The 22166-nt window shown below is 37.7% G+C and overlaps 1 protein-coding gene and 1 long non-coding RNA gene across 8 annotated transcripts in view; one reads left to right on the plus strand and one right to left on the minus strand.

The window, feature by feature from the left end:
* Nucleotides 1-22166, minus strand: part of cadm4 (cell adhesion molecule 4) — a 231216-nt gene that overhangs the window by 21948 nt on the left and 187102 nt on the right. For all 7 annotated transcript variants that reach the window (XM_032557905.1, XM_032557908.1, XM_032557901.1 and 4 more), the window contains exons 3-5: nucleotides 16624-16911; nucleotides 9636-9797; nucleotides 6931-7021 (exon numbers count right to left, since the gene is read on the minus strand). In XM_032557905.1, coding sequence (XP_032413796.1) covers nucleotides 6931-7021; nucleotides 9636-9797; nucleotides 16624-16911 — 541 coding nt within the window. The remainder of the gene's footprint in view (nucleotides 1-6930; nucleotides 7022-9635; nucleotides 9798-16623; nucleotides 16912-22166) is intronic.
* On the plus strand, nucleotides 654-20887 carry LOC116716923 (uncharacterized). Its single transcript, XR_004338658.1, has 3 exons — nucleotides 654-779; nucleotides 7110-7114; nucleotides 20877-20887. It is a non-coding gene; the product is annotated as an uncharacterized LOC116716923 (long non-coding RNA).

Genomic DNA, 22166 nt, shown 5'->3' on the forward strand with positions numbered 1-22166 from the left:
ATGATATGGGAAAATCACTCAGCTAATTTTGATATCTACCAGAAGCGATAAGGAGTGATCTCAATGACTTTTGTAACATGTTGAACTTGATCTTTAGACAAAAATCACAAATTTTGCATTGATAAAAAAACTGTTAAACCTTACCATTTAGATTAAAATGACCAGCATTGGGCTGAAAATACAACTTAGTTAGGAATTTATTTTCTTAATTTCAATCCCCTATCAGGCTTGACAAATTCCACTAATTGGAAAATCTAGTGAAGGGTTGTGAGAGATTTACCCCCCCTCAACAGGTGTTGTTGTTTTTTTGTGCTTCCTGTATTGTTGCTTTATTTAATATTTTGTTTTGATCATCCTCTCTTTCCTTTGAGGTCATGTGTTGCCTCGCCCATGAGCAGTGATGCCTAGGACCTGGTGTTTCCAATTTACCTTACTGGGAAGGTCCATTGTTTGAGAAGGAAGAGAGATGTTTGTTTTATTTTTTGTTTGGTACCAGCTTATTTTTGTTTTTGTTAAATTGTTAGTTGTAATTCTGTGAATATTTGTTTAGGAATATTGTTTAGCACAGATGTTTGTGTAATTGTTGTCCCCGCCCCTTAATTAGTCCTGGCCATGCTTTAAAAGCCAGGTGGTTTGAATCAGAGGGTGGCTCCCTCTTGTTTGGAATGTTTGTCAGTTTGAAAATGGTAGTGTAATGTGCAAAGAACTGATATAAAGAAAAGTTTTAGAGCTCTATAACGGCTGGACTTTGTCTGATTTTGGATCGCAAACCAACAAGGGTAGAGAGGTTTTAGGTCATATTTTAATATGTTTTAGATGCTGGAGTAAGTCTTAAAAGTCCCAACGGGAGAAATCGTTCCACTTCATCCAAACATGCATGCTTTTCAGTTTTACTGTAAACTGAAACCAACTAGACTGACTGTGAGATCAGATATTGAACTTTTTTTTTAGTTCAGTTTTGCTAACATATCTCCATCATGGAGGTGATGGAATGGTATCTTTTATTGCTTTTTTGTATTTTGTAATGTCGCATTGACAAAACTGATATAATGACCAAAGGACAGTACATACTGCACAAGAGCAGAGAAATTAGTTATTTTACTCGAGGCTGCAATAGCAAGAACAAAGTTCTTGCTGGCAAGGACATTTCATACTTCACAGGAACTAAAGCGCAGACCTGCCTGACAATATTCATAGGTCTCTCCCACTGCAGGATATTCATTTCATATTTCTCGGATACCACACAAGAAAAAAAAAGTTCTGCCCAGAATATGCATCAAGAACAAGAGCTGGAAAAGCTCCCAAACTGTGAACAAAAAGACAAACATGTCCTTTTGTTCTTGTGGCAATGGGGAACTAATTTCCATTCCTGCAGAGTTCACTCATATTCAGTAAATCAGAATGCATTCTGATTAAGGTCGCTTGTCAGAATAAAATTGCCTTTTGAAAATAACATTAAAGCACATATTAAACATTTTTATATTGAAATTCTTAGTGGTCTGGTGTAATACTCTAATATTAAATGTCATGTTTTCATTTGCTGAAAGTAGAAAATTATAATTCCAGTTAAACAAAAATAAAGGACTGAAACATCTTTCTGAAATTAATGAACGTTTCAATAATATTGCTGACAAAGTAAAGTTATTGTCAACTTAACTATGTTGATTTACTCCCTGATTGCTAATGCATGCACTAAGCACGCAAGCGCAAATGTTAACTTGTTTTGTTGTCTGAACTGCCATAAATTCCCACAAACTCCTTACATGTCCTCTCTAATGTCCATATTTGGATCTTTAGGCTGAGCTACTAACACAGAGATTAGCTTTCTTTTGCTAATATACAGTCAGCTTGAAAATGCCAAAGCACAATAATTCTCCAGACACCTGACTTTAGCTGTTGAAGTATGGCATAAATGGCTCATTTCTACTTCACCAGTCAGAAAATTTCAAATTTCAGTTCATAATATATAGTGTTAGAAAAGTGGATACAGTAAAACAAACAAACAAAACAACAACACAAAAAAACCCATTTAATTCACAGTTCAACCAAGTGATTGTTTCTGAATTATTTGCACAAATGCTTTAACTCTAAAACACTTATTTAGTATAAAATATTTAACAGCATTTTATGGATAATGTTCATAATTTTAAATAAATGAAGGTTATGATATAGTTACATCTTCAGTCCATGCATTAAATATGTTAGTGCATTTGTTTCACATTGTTTTATGTTAACGTGTTAAAGAGATTTGACTCCATTTGCAATATTATTCAAGCCAAGCACAGACAAATCGATAAAAGATTTAGACTGAGAAGTTATTTGCAGTCAAAATGCAAAGCTAGCTTATGACACAAACCAATATATTTTGCATAAATTGTAAATTAATAAATGGGTGAATATTTTAAACACCACAATAATTTAAACAATGTTCAGCAGAGTTTACGTGTTGGTATTGCGAAAAAAAAAAAGAAAGTCAAGTTAAAAGAATGGACTGCAGCACAAACAGGCAGGGGTGCTATAAAAAGAAAGGTGGTAAAGAAGGGTAAAGTGGCCCATAGGGCGAGGGTGAGGGAGATGAGAAGACAGAATAGAGGGGGTTTTGAAGAAGAAGCCGATGGTAACAGGGGGCCGAATCCTGAAAAATAATGAGGAGGTAGGTGGTCAGAGAGCAGCAACGGTGTGAAACGGGTAGCAGGAGGGAGAGAGTGGCAGATGAGAGCGAAAAAGGGTGTCAGGTGTGCAAGGTGGTAAAAAAGACAAAAGCAGGAGGAAAGACTGTAATATTACTGAGGGAAAAAGAGAGGGGAGATGATATGGAGGAAAATGAAGGACAGAAACAGGCAGACAAAATGATTTGGTCATGAAAGACAGGCAGACAGAGAAGACAGGAGGTGTGAGGATTACAGAGACATCTGGGTGAAGAAATCTGTATGAGTACAGCGTGTGTTTCTGGCTGGGTGTCATGGCTCACGCCACTTTGGACAGATTACAATCCTGACTCATCTGGGTTCTAATCCTTCAGGAAGTCTAATTAAACCCCCATCTTGCTCAGTCCCTCACATGCAAGCCCTCTCTCGTGCTAAATATGCAATACAGAATCTTACTCTCTGCTTCAAACTCATAAGTACACACTTATACCCCTGGCCTCTGTAATCCCTTTTAAAGCTAATTCACAAATAAGGAGGTAAGCGAGAAAAGTGACTCGGCGGCATCCCCGTCTTAATACCAGACACTCTAACTGCAACCTTTCACCAAAACATAGTGGCATTTAATTGGTCCTTATTGCCTAACAAGCGATTAACGAACTTAGAGAAGAAAACGTGTGGGTGGCCTTGGTGTGGTGTTTGTGTGAAAAACATGAGATCGAGGTCAGAGTGCAGAGCCGCCTGACGTCCCACCCAGTGATCTCCAAAACACACGCTAACACACATCTATACATACACACAGTGCTCCCAATCAGCCTCTACAAAGCTTCAGAGAGGCTAGGGCCAACACGGTTTTCAGCCAGTCCTCTCAGTTGGATTTCACTAAAGACATCACACAAAAACATGAACACACACACACACACGCATTCTCTCTTTGGCTGCACGGAGCTTTACTGGGGGAGCTTTAGTGGACCTGATGCCCACAGACAGACGGACCATCTAGGAGCAGGCTTAACGGCTTAGGGCCCAATATCATTCTGTACAGTGCACAGAGTCCATGGACCCTCTAGGGGAGAAAAAAAATAAAGGTTTGTTTCAAAGTTGGCTATGAAAAGTGTTAACGACTGATCGGATTTTGTGCATGTTTTACACATCCAAGTCACGCACCCTCACTAATAAGTTCTTAATTATAGTAAGAGTTTGGAGCAACCTCTTAAATTCCCATTGTCCTTCACGCTACAAAATTGAACTCAAACCAAAGAAGCTTCTTCTGAATACAAAGAGGATAATTTGATGACGGCGTTAGTTTTCTTTGTTGTTTACAAAGGCACTTTCTTCTCATGTTGGCCGTGCTAATAAATAACAGTTTGAACAGTTTTAGCTTTGCTTAGGAAACTTTAATCAAACCTCACTGTAACAGTCCTTGTCTACTTAGTTCTGTGAAAGAAATAACATGAGAAGTACTCAGTCTTCATTTCAAAAGTCAGCTTAAATAAAGAACAGAGAAGTCCTGCATTAATAATTAACCAGTAATTTGAGATTGGGGGAACCTGACAATTATTAAATTATCAGAGGAATTTGGTAGAATAATTATTATCCTGGTGTAATATTTTATAAGCAGCATGGAATCTATTAAAGTTACTCAGAGGGTCGTAAGAAGGACAGCTTCTACCTTTAAAATCTGTACCAATGGGTGATGTAGCACATATGTGGCCACTTTATCTCAGTGAAAGGAATCATTATTATGAAATCAGAAAGTTGTGGGTTCAATTCCAGCTAACCCTGCCTCATGACGGTGTGCCGCCAAGCAAAGCACTTAGCTCCAAAATTGCCTACTACTCTACATAACGAGGATATGGTTAGAGCAGCTTGGTGAGTGATAATCATAGCATATAAGCACTTTGAGTGTTTGGTATTACTAGAAAATGATACATAAGTTCAGTCACAGCCTATGTACCATTTTGGTTAATACCAGCTTTACTGTGACAGCAGACTTTTAAGATAACATACAAAAACTGATAACCCTTATTTTAAAAATATAGACAAAGGATTTTGAAAACTTTTTACACAAATCTAGAAAAAAACAACAACCCAAGACTAACTAATTAAGGTAAAAGACGGGATAACATTTAAGAAAACCCAGCGAGAAGCAAACTGCATGGCATTGAGAGCAAAGGATGATCTGAAGAGAAGTGAATAAAACTGGAGGGCAAATATACTGAAGAGGAGATTACTGGTTCAAAAAAAACAACAAACAAAAAATAATAAAAACAGGCCAGTGATTACTGATGTGTAGCAGCTGTGAGGGAGGAGGAAGCTTGAGGCAACTGAGGGAAAACAAATGAGAGGGAATAGCAAGTTCATAGATCTGTAAAAATTAAAGTAATAGCTAAATAAACAAAAGAAGCATACAAACCCCAAAAACAAAGACTAAAGCACAAAAGGGAATCATAAAAACAATGGCTGAACAAAGCGCAACAAAACACAATAATCTATAAAAATTACAAAATAGCACAAAATAAGTCCTTAAGTTTATGATGAGTTTGTGATCAAAATATCAGACAGAAAGAAAATAAAGCAGTATAAAGAAAACATTACAGCATTAAAAGTGAACAGATTTAATCAATTTTTACTTCCACTGTGTGTATTTTAGACTGTTTCTTCACCCAAAAATAGTTTAAATAGTCCTTTTTCAGTGTGTGTTTCACATAGGAAGATCAATAGTAGTACACTACCTCAGAACTCTATTTCCACTGGGAAAAAATAATTAGCTTCAGTATGAAAATCTGACTAATGCAAGTACAAGTAACACAGAGCTCCTGTGACATTATTGAGGTTTAAAGCTTTTTTAAAATTTCACTTCAAAAATATTGAACTAAAATAAAAGAGAAAAGAGTAAAAGAGAAATAAATTGTTAAGTCTTCATAGTTAAGACATATTAACATGTGTGCTGTTAAGAGAAAAAAAGCATATAGAGGTAGACTATTTCTGTTGTTTATAAAAAAAAACAACATTGCAAACCAGCAATGTTAAGGAATACTTACAAAGAAAAGCATCTGTACTTAAACCCATCAGCTGACCTGTGAAATTGTCAGGGTCTCAGTATGAAACACCCAGTTTACAGAAGATTTGCTTCCTGCTGAATAGCTAAAGTGTATCAGTTATTGCAAACTTTAACCTGTGTCTCTCTTTATATCTCAACTGCCTTTTTTTTATTGCATCTCATTTCTCAGCTTTAGATGCAGACAAATGGTGATGATGAATGTGAAACACTAAACATTATGTATCTGTAAAATCATTACATCTGCCTGAGTTATGGTGTTTTAAGTGGACGTGGCTATAAAATGTATACAGCATACCAGTGATATAAATAAGAAATATTAAATAAAATGACACATTTGTTATGCTGGACTGCCTGGTATCTGTGTATTTCTTTGGGTGGAAGTGTGAAGCTTTTAAGCTCTCTGCCTGAGCCAGACTGTGTGTAGAAATGTCACAAAAAGCCCAAATAACAGAAAATTGTCCAACTCAGGGTATAAAGTGTATTAACAGCCATTAAGAAGAACCACGATGCTAGAAATCTGTGAGGTAAGTTTTTAAGGGCACTAATTTTGATGTGCAGGATTTACCAACCGTGTGCTTGCAAATTCCGTTTTTACTTTCATTATTAAGAATTTTGTAAAGCAGTGTTCTGTGAAAAATGATGTGCAGTCAATATGTTGTGGTTTATGGCTTCTGGACAACTGATCCAAACTATCCCCTTAAGAAAACTGGCACAAGCGGCTTTGAATGTCCACGAATGGACAGACGGACAAACAACTAAAACACAACTAAACCTCTCAGCAATATTAAAGCTGTTTACCCTTGTGGGTTTCTCTGCAGCTATCTGCTGCCTTGTGGTAGATTAGAATTGAAATATCATATTTTAGCAAGTAAAACGTCACTGCGCAAAAGGGTTTTTATCCGGCTTTTTGCATGCTGTTAATTTTTTATGTGCTGATACTGTCTCTTCCAACCTTCCCTGTGTTCTCCTCAAAGCATCTTTCGTAAGCATGTTCCAATACATTTTTTTGCACAGGTTGCATTTTGCCCTTTGTAAAAGTAGCCATTTCATGTGATTTAGGGGGTGAAGTGAAAGATATCTGTGTTTTGTCTTCGAAATTTAAAGAATTTTCTGAAGTAACTGTTGCAAACTTTGTCCTGTTACGTCAAATGTAAATCAAAGCAAATATCCTCAGAAACATACTTCTAGAAAATGACTTTCAATGCAAACAGAAACACTTACAAAGGATTCCCAGTGATAGAGCAGGTGAGGCTGAGTGAGTCGCCCTCACGCAAAATCCCTGTGGGAGAAACAATCCGCACTGTGGGAGCAACTGTGGAGAAACATAAAAAGTGAGAGTATGTCACTATCTGGGTACGATAGCAAAATCTATACAAAAACAGACCGTAATACAGCAACAGTTCAGGTGGAACAAAAAGGAATAACAAAAGACAAAGGAAAATAGGGAGAGATGAGAACAAAAATGAGGACCAAGGGAAAAGTGATAAAGTGGCAGGAAGAAGAATCTTTAACATCTGTTTCCTAGGCAACGAGCCCACAATCCTACGGTTTGTGACACCTGTTATCATAAGCAGTCCACCGCTCCACCAGCTGCTGTACCACGTTTACTTTAATAACACAGCAACAGGAAGCCAAATCCACACAGACGAAGTGGCCATTATTACCAGTTCTGCGACTGGAGAAGCCACCAGCATGCAGAATGTGGAGCCTGATAAATATTAATCATTTGGATCCATCAACAAACAGCTCTATACATGTGGCAAATTAACTGTTCTCAAAGGCTGATGCAGACTTACTTGCTGAGTGTGAATCATATTGCCAAAAGTAAATATTTATGCATGCCTGTGGAATGTTTGACTTTGCAAAATTATGGACATATTGCTGGATAAGAGTCCCACTGAACTGCCAGGCATGCTGATATGAGGGGAAAACAAACGATGCAACAGAATATTGCCCTCGTAGCATTCGATCAGCAGATTGAGGTGAAATGTGCTAATGTCTAGTCTCCTGGTTTAATGTGCACAAAATGCGCAACTATGAGGAAGCTGTTTGGTGAACACGCAAAAGGAAAATAAGAATGTAAATAAATTGCAACCCAACTGAACTGAAAGTAACATTATTTTGTCATTTTATAAAAGATAGTGATATTAACAATGTGCATATGAAAAATTGTTACAAATAGCAGAAAAATGTTCACTACAGAAATACGATGTGTATATCTTACACTAGTTTCAGATTTTTCTTTTCCAGAAGTGGAAAGTTTGTTGCTTTTATCCTGAAAAACCAAACGTCCTGATGACTTATAATTCCTCAGTTGTCCATTTTTACTACACAACACATTTTATTGGGAAACCGTATTCTTAATCTTCATTTTATGCCAAGTAAAAACATTTGAGATGTTTCAAAGTGCATTATAAATTTCACAACACGGAGTAAGGCTGATTTTAGTGACAACATGAGAGATCATGTAAAATTTCAGATCAAACGGAACATAAAGTTATTTTATATTGCAAACTTGAAAGTGTTCTTATTTGTAATGATGTCAGTATAACAGTGAGAGACTAAGATCTTGACAGCATGTGATGTTTATTTTGTTATGAAACAACTTCAAGTCATAAATACAGACTTCTGTTAGCAATAATTTTCAGAAGATACAGGCAACATGAAGAGGTTCTTATGAGCAATTTGTGGATCACAAACCATGAGTGTCTTTGGCTAATAAATCAGACACACAAATATGCACCTCACCTCTCTCAACTAAAAACAACATTATTGCAATTCTTAGTTTTCCCAAAAACATTGCTAAAGTCTCTTCTCATTTTTCTGTTGTAAACCTAATATTTTGTTTGGTTTTGTCTCATGTGCCAGATAAAAGCCAACTGAGAAATTCTATCTCTATGTTCTATTGCTTTTCTGAGTGAATTCAAATTTATTGCAAAAAATCTGCTGTTATGATACTAGTCATAAACTGTTAACTGCTAATAATGCTTAAATTAGGATTTACAGCTTCCTGATTGTGCTAAACTAAAGAACTATTTCAGTTTTTAATGGGTCTAGACTGCATTTAATTACCTCTAGTTAAAAGTATAAAATGCATATGGTGATCAAACTGAATGGGGCAATTTTACACAAAAAAGAGATTATAAACCAAATGGGAGCTGCCATTGTATCTATGAAAACACAAAAATATAGAATTTTTAATCCATTCTTGGCATTAGGGGCAACTTAACATTAGTGAAGCATAAAAACCTCAATAAATGAACAGTTCAATCCGGGAATGGTTTATTTTACACTGATTACAAATTATTTGAAAGAGTCTAAGATTTGTGAAACCTTAATACTATTTGTGATACAGAATCCTGGTTTTGTATCTTATCTTAGCTCCCTAAGAGAATATCAAAAGTAGGGAATTAAAACTACTCCAAACATTTTAATGCACTTCCTCCTCTAAGACAGCATTAGATTTTTACTACTTTCTGCAAATAAGCCTGCTGGGATCAATCCATCCCTAAGCAGTCCTAAGATCATTGTACATACTAATCTAGCAGAGATTTTCATTTCTTCATGTAGATGTTAGTAAGCTCTTAAAACCACAGGCCAGGACCTTGACTTGGCTACGGCTCTATTTCTGCAACAGGATCTCTATGCGTTGCACTTTAATGAGAGCAGGACTCACACTGGGCTGCTCTACATACCTCAGAAAATCTGGTCTAAAATGAATCATTCATTGTTTAAAAAAATGAGTCTAACTATGACAAATTTTTGCAGGGGAAACAATATAATGAATACCATTAAAGTATTAATTTAGATGACAGCAGCACAGATGGAGTAATGAGCAGTTTTGAAATATTTAGAAGAGAACATTATGCCTTTTCATTTGCTTGACAGGTTGTAAGAAAGCGCCGTAATAAGGCGCGAGGACTTACAATACACGTCCAGCCGATAATGTCGAACCCTCTTTTGGCCACTCAGCGCAGGGTGGATTGCCTCGCAGTTCAGTGCCGCCCCGTTGTCTTTCCTCTCCACTGGGATGCGGATGGTGCTGGATACGCTGAAAGTCTTCCCATTGTCCTGCTGTGACACAACACCTATGGAGAGGAAGAGAGAATAGATGGGGGATGAATGTGGAAGTTAGCAGTCAAAACACAAATTTGTTCTTTCTTTTTACCCCCAGCAGCGAAATCACAGTATTGAAAGGAGAAGGCAGCAGGGAGGAGATTGTTAGCCAGGGCCTCAGAGGGGGGGGGGGCAGAAGAAAGTATGCCAACAAAGAGGTAGAAGTTAGTAACAGATGAATGAGTTTTTTAGAGCTTCAACAGGCATCCACAGAGGGGTGGATGAGTGGAGAGCAGAATGAAAAAGGGGCAAGAGAAGAGAAAGCAATTTGCATCTACATTTCATGGCAATTATGAGCAGCAGCACTGTTTGTATTCAGATAGCAAATCAACTAAATGTTTTGGGTGTCTGCAACCAAAAGAAAGGGAGAGGAAAAAGAGGGAGAGGGAGCAAAGGATAAAAGAGGGAATATGCATAAACCAATTGAGATTTTAACTGAAGCAGACACTGGGTGGGGGAGTGGGACATCACAGTAAAAGTGTGAGACAAGAAAAGAAAAGGAGGCAATAGAAATATGATTGATGTGGGTATGTGTGCCTATATGTTTGAAGGAAAGCAGACATGAAAGAGGACGATAAGAGCAGAAGGCAAGATGAGGGGGGCGGCGAGGGGAGGCAGAAGGGGGGAGGAGAAAAAGCCGGGGCGAGCTAACGGGACTTGACACGGTCACGTACCAGGAGTTTGTGCTTGTTTAGGCAGAATACAATATTACTTTTATCACACTGAGTTTTCAATTATTGCTGGCAAGCAAACGAAAGTTGGCCTAATCGAAGCCTGGGAGATGGCGGCAGCGAGTTCTGATGAACAGAAATGAGGGAGCGGCAGAAAGATAGCGTCTTAATTAAAGAGTGCCTCCTATATCTGCTGGGGATCTGCTTCTAACCTTTAGTGTCACAGTTCGTTTAGCTCAAGGCCGAAGGATGAAGAAGGTAGGGAGAGAAAACGGGAATAGGGGAATGAAGGGAGGAGAAGACAGAAGGATAAAGCCACAAAATCAGACAAGAGAAGTAGAGTTCCCATCTGTCTTTATGACTTTTGAGGGCCTTTGCAAACTTTAACTGTGCCAAGATATGTTGAGACTTTGTCAGCAACAGAGTTCAACAAAAAAAAAGGGAAAGTATCGGATTAAAAGAAAGGTCTAGGAAGTAAGTGGGAGCACAGAAACTATAGTCAGAATGATAAAACAGGTGTATTTGACAGGGAGGAAGAAGAATGGGGATGAAAGAGTGTCACACAACAAAGGGGAATGAGATCATGGCTGACATGAAGTTCTCAGGTTGACAGACTGCTTATTACATCTTCTGTAGCTGTTTAACGCTGATTATTAAACAGTACTATGGCATGACAACCCGTCGTACCTGAACAGGCTTGTAACTGTAATCAAATTATAAGAACTGAAAAATGTGGCATGTACATGTTTTCAGCCAAAGAGTCAATATTGTGTGAAGAAATCTTTTAAGTTATGATTCTTCGCACATCTTGAGCAGCTGAAGCTTGTTCTGAATATGAATATAGATATAGATTTTAAATTTGTCTCATTTGGACGTGAACAACATGCTTTGATCTTAAACATTGTTTACAGTGTTCCAGGATTGTCTTGTATTAATCTCCTTTGATCCCTCATCATCTCTGAGAAGCTTCCAATGCTGAGTAAACCTTTCTTCACACAACATGACACTGCCTTCACCATGTTCTACAATGCGGATAGTTTTCTCACTGTGAAAAGTAATTATTTCAACAAAACGCATTTTTTGGCCTGTAAGCCAAAACGTTTCATGTTTGTATAATCGGAGAACACCATATGTTTCAACATGTTTGGTTTGTCCCCTAAATAGATTGTGGCAAAGTTTAAACATGACTTCTTATTGCTTTCTCTCCACAATGACTCTTCTTTTCAATCCTCCATGCAGACCAAATTTGAGTCACAAATTCTTTCATCTGAGCTGGGGGTCTCTGTAGCTCCTCTAGAGCAACAACTTTCTAGCTGCTTCTATGATTAATGCTTACCTTGCATGACTTTTCACGTTTGGTATACAGCCAGTATTTCTAGTTATGCTGTTGAATTAAAAGGTGCTCTGTAAGATGTTCAAATTGTGGAATATGGTTATATAACCTATCCCTGCTTTCTCCACAACTTTCTCCCTGACCTGTTTGCAGTGTTCCTTGGTCTTCAAGATGCTGTTTGTTCACTAATGTTCTATACTCACAAAGCTCTGTGGACTTCACCAAACAGCTGAATTTATAAGATTAAATAGCACACATGGAGACTGTATTTACAAATGATGTAGCTTCTAAGGAATAATGATTGCACAGGATTAACTAGGGATGTCAGATTAAATGGAGCTGGATATGAATACCACTTAATTTGTGGACTTATAATTTCATTATTAAAATTAATTGTTCATACAATTCACAATTCTTCCCTAATTTGTGTTTTTGCATTACATAAAATCACAATAAAATACATTAGCTTATGGTTGTGACTTGAAAAACATTCAAGTGGTTTGAATACTTTTGTAAGGATCCGCAAGTTAAGGTTTTTGTATTCGTGGACCAATAACTGCTGCAAATAACTACAAGACTTATCAGGATACACAAATCAACCTCTATTCCACCATATTTTGCACTCTTCCCTACTTTTTGAGTTAGGGTACGTTTGATTTACCATCCAGAAATGCCCAATGTTACAGTCAGTAGTGCTAAAGTTGCTAAGGGGCCTAATCTCTTATGAAAAACGTTTCAGACAGCTTAAAAAGTCAGTTTCACAATCATTTTGTCTTTGTTTTATTGCAACAGTAAATTACTGTTTCAGTGCAGAGCTGCTTACAGTGCTACTCCTCACTTCGTGCACATTGGAGTGTGCGTAATTATACACGTCAGGAGCCTCTGCTCCTAATTTAAATAATTAATGACCGTTCATGACAGGAAGCCTCATTAAAACACACAGTATAGTCATAATAAAACTAATAAAAGATTTAACAGTCTAACAAATCCAACAGTAAATCAGAGCTTTTTTTCTCACCAATATTTTAGAAAAAAAAAAGAAAAGGATTTCCTGTGATACAGTGCTCTTCTGTGTTTTTTAAAAAATGTAAATGGTCAGGAAGTACCATGTACCTCATAAAGAAGATGTATACTTTTTCAACTTGGTTTTATTTGTACAATAGGGTTGATAAACAGTGCAAGGAAAGGCATAGAGCTTGATCATTATCCAGGTGTGGAGAAGTATAGACAAAGATACCAGAACAAGGAAAATTATTTGAGTTTGTAACCATTAGTTTGACATTAGTTAGTAAAAAGAGACTGAAAACATTTCAGTATGGAAAAAGAATATCATTTAGACATGAAACACTGGCATGTAGTGAGTAACTATGAGCAGCAACACGTTTAATTCCAAAACAAATCAGATAAAAAAATAAATAAAAATAAAAAATTAATAAATAAAAAAAAAAAATATATATATATATATATATATATATATAAATTAGGTAGCATTAATTGGGTTCTAAGAGAGAAATCTAAACTAACCCTTTCAGTACCAAAGGTTCCCAAAAACCACTATGTATTTTGCTTAAAAAGTATATTTGGTGCATCTCTCCTGTGCTGTAAGCCTTCATGAGAGCTGTAGTAACATGGTCACAAGCAGTTTAGTGAATAAACCAAGAATTTAAGGAATTTTATATTACGTCTCGCATTAGACACATAAGCCGAGTTAACAACAGAGACTATTTCTCCTGGCTCAAGGTTTCAGGAAGATAGATTTCAGATATGTTATTGTGTCAAGCACCCCTTTAATAGAAAGAAATTGAAAGAATGAGAGAAACTGACTTAGATCAAGGTAACAGTCTAATAAAATGCTCTTGGATTTATCAGAAGCAAAGGACGAAAGGTTAGAGGGTTATAAATGAAGCTGTCTGCCTTTCAGAGTCTGAGATAAAGAGAGGAAGAGAGAGAGCTGGAAATCTAAAATAAGAGTGATCTGAGCCTTTGTGTATTAGTAAGCTTGTCAGATTATGAGCAAATAAGATAAACTTTTTATGTATTATTCCAGACATCTCTGTTTATGTTTATGCATTCAGTAGTCACTTTTATCCAAAGCAACTTTCAAAGGAAGACAAAACAATGCAGTTATGTCTTCATGACTAGAGAATGAAGACCTCTAGTCATGTTCTGTCAGAGTGGGTGGGAGTGTTCAATACAAGTGGGACAGTGGGAAATACAAAGAGAAATAGCAATAGGAGGGTTAAGGAAGTAGAAGGGGAAAGGAAGCATAGGGTAAGTTGGAAGATGCTCTTTAAAGAGATGAGTCTTCAAGAGTGTCTTGTTGACAGACAGGGATGTCAGTGTACTGGTAAGCCTCAGAAGGTCATCCCACCATCTTGGAAAGAGTCTAGATTTCTTGGGTATGATGTAGGAACTGCTGGCTGACAGTCCTTTCTGGAGTGACCAAGTTGTGATGCATTTCTTTGCAAAAGTTTTGAAGTAGATGAGAACCGATCAACCAGACTTTGTAGGTTAACATCAGACATTTGAATTGTAAACTGTAGCCTAAAGGTAGCAAGTGGTGGCCAACGAAGGGATGATGATGTGTGTTTGGGAAGGCTGTTTGAAGACCAGACACTCTTTTTAACCTTTATTTTACCAGGGAAGTTGATTGTGAACAAATACTTATTTTTCCTCAGTGACCTTTCTGGAAAACCTGCACAAGTTTCACAGAACAGGCTGAAACCTTTAGCATTTTATGCCAATTTCAAATAAATTTTCAAACTGAATACGAGTCAGGAGTTTTTGGGATCTTTGGATAATTATAGTCAAGAGTGGAGAGCAGGGAAGAGTTATAGCTGTTGAATGTTCAGAACTCTTTTTCAACACTCAATTAACTCAAAATCTGTCTGGTGGTCAAGTGTTTGTTGTTTTTTTTCACCAACTGTAAAAGCTTTCGAGTTGATTTCGAGTTTGATTGGTATTGTGAAGCTTTTTCTGAGTTTCTGGCAAAAAAAGCTCTTTGTGTAAGTGAAAAAGTCTATGTAGAAATCGAAAAAACACAAGAAATCCATCAGAAAAATAGCAAAAATTCATGTGAGGACGAGTGAGCACTTTCTTTGGAAAATAAAAACACATCAGAAATACGCCTGGTGCATTGATAAGGTACGTCCAGTGCATCTTTCCAATATTGAAGGCTAAAACAACTCTCATGCATAAAAAAAGTCCCTTTCCATGTCTACCTTCCAGAAAAGATTCAGCAGTAATATTTAAACCTTTCCAAGGAATGGTTTAAATGTTTGTTCACAAATAAAAAATAGAAAGGTGGGCCATTGATATTAATTGTGCTTCTTTACTCTGATACTGATGGAAAACTATGCCTGTACATTTCTGCTGCTGAAGACATTTTCAAAAGAGTTGCAGCTGTATTTTTAATCTAATCAAAATTTGGCACTACAAAGTACTGACTCAGGACTACTAAATACATATACATGCCAGACTTTTTAGATATGTATTTGTTAAAATCTGCTAACAATTATGGCAAATTTTTCTTTCACACTACATTGTGGGGCTTTGAGGTTATGACGTGACAAAACGTTAGAAGGTTCATGGGGTAGGAATACTTTTGCGAGGCACAGAGAATAGGCTCATTACCATAATAGTTTTTATTCTGGCCAGAGAAAATTAAGATGAACTGTAACCAAAATAACAGTCAGGAAACGAACAGGGTAGGCTTGAAATATTTATGAACAAAAGCATCCAAAATGAAGGCTGTGTGACAGCTCAGTGTTTACTGATGATGTGATAAAAATAAGAGACTTGCCCATATGAATTTTAAAACGTACCATAAATATACAGAGAATAGACTATCTTCTCACATCCAGGTAAATTTAAAAAGGCGGATTTGAAGAAGCTTCACAGAACAGATAGCCAGTGACCCAAAACATATTGCAAAAGCAAACCTGAAGATTTTAGTGGTAAAAAAAAAGAGGAGTATCCTGCAGTGGCCAGGGTCAATCCCTTAATCTGAGACTCACTGAGGTGCATTTCACTTTCTGAAAGCTTTATTAAAGGCAGAAATACCTGTGGATGCAAAAAAACTTAAAAATATATAAAAAATAATGCTTTCCGATTTGGTTTCCATGTGGTGCACCAGCTAGACTCCAGGGCTCATCGGCATATCATGAGTTAACATTTAATATAATTGAATCAATTCTTAGAGCATTCTAGTAAACAAAAGTGAATATATTTTTGTTTAACACCTCAAAGTGATATAAAATGTGTCACTTTTCAAGAATTGCTTCACCGTACTGTAAATGTGTTTTGATTTTAAGTGTGAATGTACTCTAGAAATAATAAAAATGTGTGAAAACATTTGCAGATGCTGATGATCCGTTGTCTCTGTATAACCTCCTACTAATACGCAACATGGTGGGGTAATGAACTGATAATGACTCCTAGAAACAACAGGACTGCAAAATTACTTCAGTTCCAATGTGAAGAAATGTTTGATTTCAGTGATAAAAATGGAGGAAATGTTAGGTAAAAGTCTGGCACCTCGACAGCTCAAATCCTAATTTTTCCTCCATTTATCCACCCGTCCTTACCTGCTCTTTTTCCCCTGATTCAGCTCCCTTTCATCCTGCCAAGCCATCAATCACCCATCCATTTATTTCCATTTTATTCTGCACTCAGCCTGTGGTGTAAACCTACCATTCCACTTCACCTGTCTTTTACCATCTCATTAACTTTCACATTCATCTCTCCTAATCATCTACCCATCCATCACTCCATATCTAAGCTGTGTCCTTGTACCTGGTATCTCGCGGCCATTGCGCATCCAGCGCAGGGTAGTGGCCGGCTTGCTTCGCGGTGACACGCAGGTGAGCTCGGCCTCGCCGCCCTCCACAGCCTCCTGCTTCACCTCCACCGTCGGCGTTTCTGGAGGGACGGAAACAGATAGCGTCGCCACCTGGTGGTGCGTAGCATCCGTGTACAGCTGGCAGAAGTAGCCTCCCTCGTCGGACACGCTGACGTTGGTCAGGGTGATGCGCACCAGTCGTTGCGTGAAGAGCACCATCTGGAAACGGTCGTCCTTCAGAGCTAGAGTAAAGGGGAAATAAAAAGAGAAAACTTACTGTTGTTGAGGTTGACACAAAAAAGGGAGTGAGGATAGGGTGTGCACAAGAGTGGTAGTAGCAAACAGTTAGATGGTAAGAGTAAAAGTCATACAAAGCAGAAAATTGTTTTGTTATTTATGAATTGAAAAGTTTAATTTAAATAATTTTATAAAAATTATTTTTGTGCAAAACTTTTAGACCATTCCTTTGTGTGTTAAGGAGCCAGACGTTGAAATATTTTAAAGTGGTGACAATCTGTAGTTATTTAATCTATCTAAATGTCTTTCAGAGTTTTTCTTTGTTCTTGGCTCATTTTCTGTCAAGTTCTTGTACCATTTGTGAAGTAGTTTTATTGTGTCTCACTCCAAAGTGAACAAACTCCTGTTAAAATGCCAGACTTTGCTGATTACAAAAGTAGACATCAAAGTAAACATTTAAAAACCTTTTCCACATTTAGTTACATTTATCCATCCATCCATCCATCCATTTTCTGTTCACCCTTGTCCCTAATGGGGTCGGGAGGGTTGCTGGTGCCTATCTCCAGCTACGTTCCAGGCGGGAGGCGGGGTACACCCTGGACAGGTCGCCAGTCTGTCGCAGGGCAACACAAAGACATACAGAACAAACAACCATTCACACACACACACACCCCTAGGGAGAATTTAGATAGACCAATTAACCTAACAGTCATGTTTTTGGACTGTGGGAGGAAGCCGGAGTACCCGGAGAGAACCCACGCATGCACAGGGAGAACATGCAAACTCCATGCAGAAAGACCCCGGCCGAGAATCGAACCCAGGACCTTCTTGCTGCAAGGCAACAGTGCTACCAACTGCGCCACTGTGCAGCCTAGTTACATTTAATCGAAGACAAATCTAGTAAAATTAAGGTGAAAAACATTTGTGGGAGGAAATATTTTGTAAAAATAAAACGGTGCATTAATGATACCGCATAGCTGTGCGCACACTTAGCATAATTTTTGAAGCAGCTTTTAATTCAGTTAGGACAATAGTTTTTTGGAGTTCACACCTGTCATCATTTGACGTGAATCTGATTAACCTGAATAAAGTTATCTTATTCTAGTTTGATTTTACTGACATTTACTAATTAGCATCCTTTAGCTGAAACCATAATTTGGAGGCAGGTCACCAAAGGTTAAAATGACATCATCTCTGAAAGGTATCAGGCAGGAGAAGCATACAAAATAAGTGTGCATTGTTATATACACACCATAGTCCAGCAAAGACACCAATTACAAACAATTTGAGAAACTATGGAACCAAGGAATATTACTAAAAGTTCACATTTTTCAGTAACTGAGACAAGGCAGAAACTGGTAAGGAACACCAAAGGAGCTGGAGGGAATTCTGGGTCGGACCAGTCGTCTTCTACATGTGACTGCAGCATCCATAATGGATATAGACAAAATCATTTTTTTTCATCCAAAACTCCATTCAAAATCTCCTAAAACTTTGTGTGAGAATGAGTTGTGGTCTGATGAAACCAAACCTCACCTTTTGGTCACAATTACTAAAGTTTAGGTAAGTTTAACATAAAAACAACAAATCCCCAAAAGATCACAATACCCAAATAAAATATTGTGGTGGCACCATCATCCTCTGGGGTTACTTTTGCCTCACATGAAATTAGATTTACTGAAAAGGGAAGTGAAATTACTGAAAGTGTGGAATACAAGGCAGTTTTGATACAAAACCTTCAGGTGTTTAGAAAGTTGAATATTACGGGACCTTTAACTACTTAGCGTCATTGTGAGTCCTTGCACAAGACAAAGTCAACAAAACAATGGCTGCACCAGCTTAATATCGCTACCGTAATAGTGATATCAAGCTATCGTTAAAGGTCATTACGTTAATGACCTTTTTTTGACCTATAAATTAAAGGTCATTGAAAAAAAGCCTAACATGGGTAAAAAAAAGCTAGTTGCACTTCAGTGTATACGGTGCAGCTTTAAATGAGCCTCATATCTGAATGACTGCAGTCTGGTGTTGTTGCAAGTGATTTCAAAACATATTGTTTTGCTCTTGGTAAATCTTTTTTTAGTGCACATCTCTGTAGATATAGATAACCTTTTACATACACTGTCTGGTAAGTATTAACAAATTCCTAAGAGAAACAGAGGCATAATTCAGTGGCATGACATTTTCAGCTTTGAAATCAGTTATTACTTGGCCTCCAGACAGTTAGCTCTGTTTTCAGTGAACAGCCGGTTCTATCTCATAAAGCGAGGAGTCCGAATAGAGTTTCAACATCTAATTTGTGATGTCACTCTTAACAGCTCAGCACACGAAATAGAGGCTGTGAGCATCCCAGATGATTGCTGCCCTGGAATTGATAGCACTGCTAAATCTAAGGTTTCGTTTGAGGAAAAAAAAGAAGAAAGAAGAAAGTTCAGAGCAAGTTTGCAAAGCGAGTCTCCAGAGCTCCAGAGTCGCTTCAGTATGTGGATTGATACAACTCAGCATATGTATTGGCTCCCTCATTTCCTGCTCATTTTCTCCTGAGTACTTATTGGACTGTCATGAAGTATAATGGAGGCGTTTTTTCTAATTTAAGAGAAGGTTGTTTTAAGATTTTAATTATTGTCGTTTTCCCTGCCTCATCCTAGTGCAATGCAAATAATGCTACATGTTCAATGAGACAAACCTATAGAATGGCCAGCTTTTGACAGGAGCTGAATACTCCAAGTCGTAAATTGACATCAGCTTTCAAAACGCAGCAATTGCAGTCCACCTTGAACCTCAAATCAGTGAGCTACAAAACATCACAGTGCATGAAGAAGAAAGATGGAGGAACATTAAAAGCTTGAAAGTGAAAAGGTGAGCTTGTAGCAGTTTTTCTTTTGAAAGGAAAGGAATCGAGTTAATGGGAGGAAAAATCCTGGTAATACCCAATAATTCAATAGCTGTCTGTGGATGACAGTAACTCTGTGACCACAGATTCACATAAATGCCTCTAAGGCTCAGTTTGTATTAAGCTGACCGTGAAACCACTCATTTTGTGTTTGGTTCTGTCCCTGTTTTGTTTCTTTTGTGTTTGGCTCAGCAAGATAAAAAACACCTCCCTTATGTAGCACCCGGCCACCTCACAGCACAATACACAATATCAGAGAGAGCTAGAGATATTTTTTGTGGATAAGTGTATCTTTGTTTGTTTTCTAGAGGGAGTGAAGAGGAAAGGAAAGCAAATTGAAAGAGATAAACTAATATAAGTACATTCTGTAACAGGGCTAGCAAAACTTTGTACGGTACAATACTGAGTACAATAGCCAGGCTTGGAGGCATGAAGTTAGTCCACTCCTCCAGATCCTATGCCACAATAATCTCTCCACCTCATCCAAATCTTTTTTTCTCTCCCCTGAATGGTGGTGTGAGGATTGTTAGAGCTATTCCCCACAGACAGGTAAGTCTTTTTCCTCCTCTCTCCACAAAATGGCAACTAAATGTCAGACTGCTGTTCTAGTCCAAGTTCACCTTTATTGTCCTGTCTCATTTGCATGCTGATGAGGGCTGGCAAAAGGAGAAGAAATAGAGACATGGACCACTGAGGAGGAGAAAGGCTCCATTTGGTTAGTTGCCCTCTTTTGCTGAAGCTGACCGTCCCCACATTGTCATAAAACACAACTGCGACAGGTTGCTTGCTTGCACAACATGTCGCACAATTTTCTTCGCTAACTGCAGTGGCTTTATTTTGGGAGTTCATAGCTAATAGGAATGAATGGAGAAAGATCCTGGTTTATGATCTGGTTGGCAGATGGATAATAGCCACGAATGTATGGAAGTGAAAAGTCAACAAGATGTAATTTATGTTTTTGGAAACTGCCCCATAATGGGACTTTTTATTTGCTTCCATAAGTGTACTGCAAAAATATCTATACTAAACTTATCCTGCTTTTGTCAAGTTTTAGTCACAAACTTTAGGAATTTACAGGGATTTTATGGGACAGACCACAAACTTGTAATGAAGTGTGAACCTGCAATAACATCAAGCTAATGGATATCTACTTGTTCTGGGAAGGTCTAAAAGGTTTGTTAGAGAACATTAGTGAGTTAACAGCATCAGAAGGAGCAAGGAACACATAAAGGCATAACGCTATGAAGAAGTTTGGGTTAGAAAAAAATATCCCAAGATTTGAATTTCTCACTGAGTGCCGTTTCATTCAGCACCGTGGGAAATGACACAACTGCAAACCTACTAAGACAAGACTGTCCAACTAACAGGAGGCCCATGCTAACTGTGGGGAAGCTGCATATATTCACAGTTCTGCTAACACGAGAGACCAAAATGTTACTTTTTGATCTACACTCAAAACACTGTGTGGCGGAAAACTAACACCCAGAAAACAGCAATAAAAAACCCATCTTCATTTAATCCTCATTTGGTGATGCTTTATTTTACCAAGGAAAAAGAAAGTGTTCAGAGTTGATAGGGAGGTGGATCGAGCTAAACACAGGGCAAGCCTGTGAGAAAGTCTGTTAAAGGTTACAAAAGATTTGAGACTGAGCCAAACGTTCACCTTTCAGCACGAGAATGCTAAACGTACAGCCAGAGTTAAAGCTTGGATCGAGGGATTTCTATATGTGTGGATGCCCCAGTCAAATCCAGACCCAAAAGCAACTAAAAACATATAATATCAATTGGAAACAACTGTTCACAAATGATTTCCATCCTATCTGACTGGGGTGGAGCTATTTTGCAAAGAAAAAAAGAAAGAAAAGAAAAATCTGAGTCTATATATACAAAGCTGGTAGAAATATATCCCCAAAAGAGTTGAGCTACAGCGAGAAGTGATTCTACAAAGCATTGACGCTGTGAAAAGGCGCTGTGAAAAGAATCTAAAAAAGTACACTTTTTAGATTTATATAAGCCAAAAAAAGTTGTAAATCATGAATCCTTCTTCTTCTACTTCACAATTATCTGCTACGTACTTTATGTAGGCCTATCAAATAAAATCCCATTGAAACAGTATGTGGTTGTACAAAAAAGTTCAATGGGTTTGGATACCTATTCAAAGCACTGTGGCAATATAAATGTTACATATTCTCTAAAAACTGCTTCGCCTCCTTAAGCAGTGTATTTTTCCCGTTTCCCTTTTTGCCTCATCCTCTGCCTCGATCCCCCTTTACTCCTCCTGTATATTCTCTCTCATTTTCTCTTTCATTCTCAGCTTTACACCACATCTTTCTCTTTCTCCGTGTTCTTATTAGTCTTCGCCATGCT

The sequence above is a fragment of the Xiphophorus hellerii genome, chromosome 3 (genome assembly GCF_003331165.1).
Source record: "Xiphophorus hellerii strain 12219 chromosome 3, Xiphophorus_hellerii-4.1, whole genome shotgun sequence".
Lineage (NCBI taxonomy): Eukaryota > Metazoa > Chordata > Actinopteri > Cyprinodontiformes > Poeciliidae > Xiphophorus > Xiphophorus hellerii.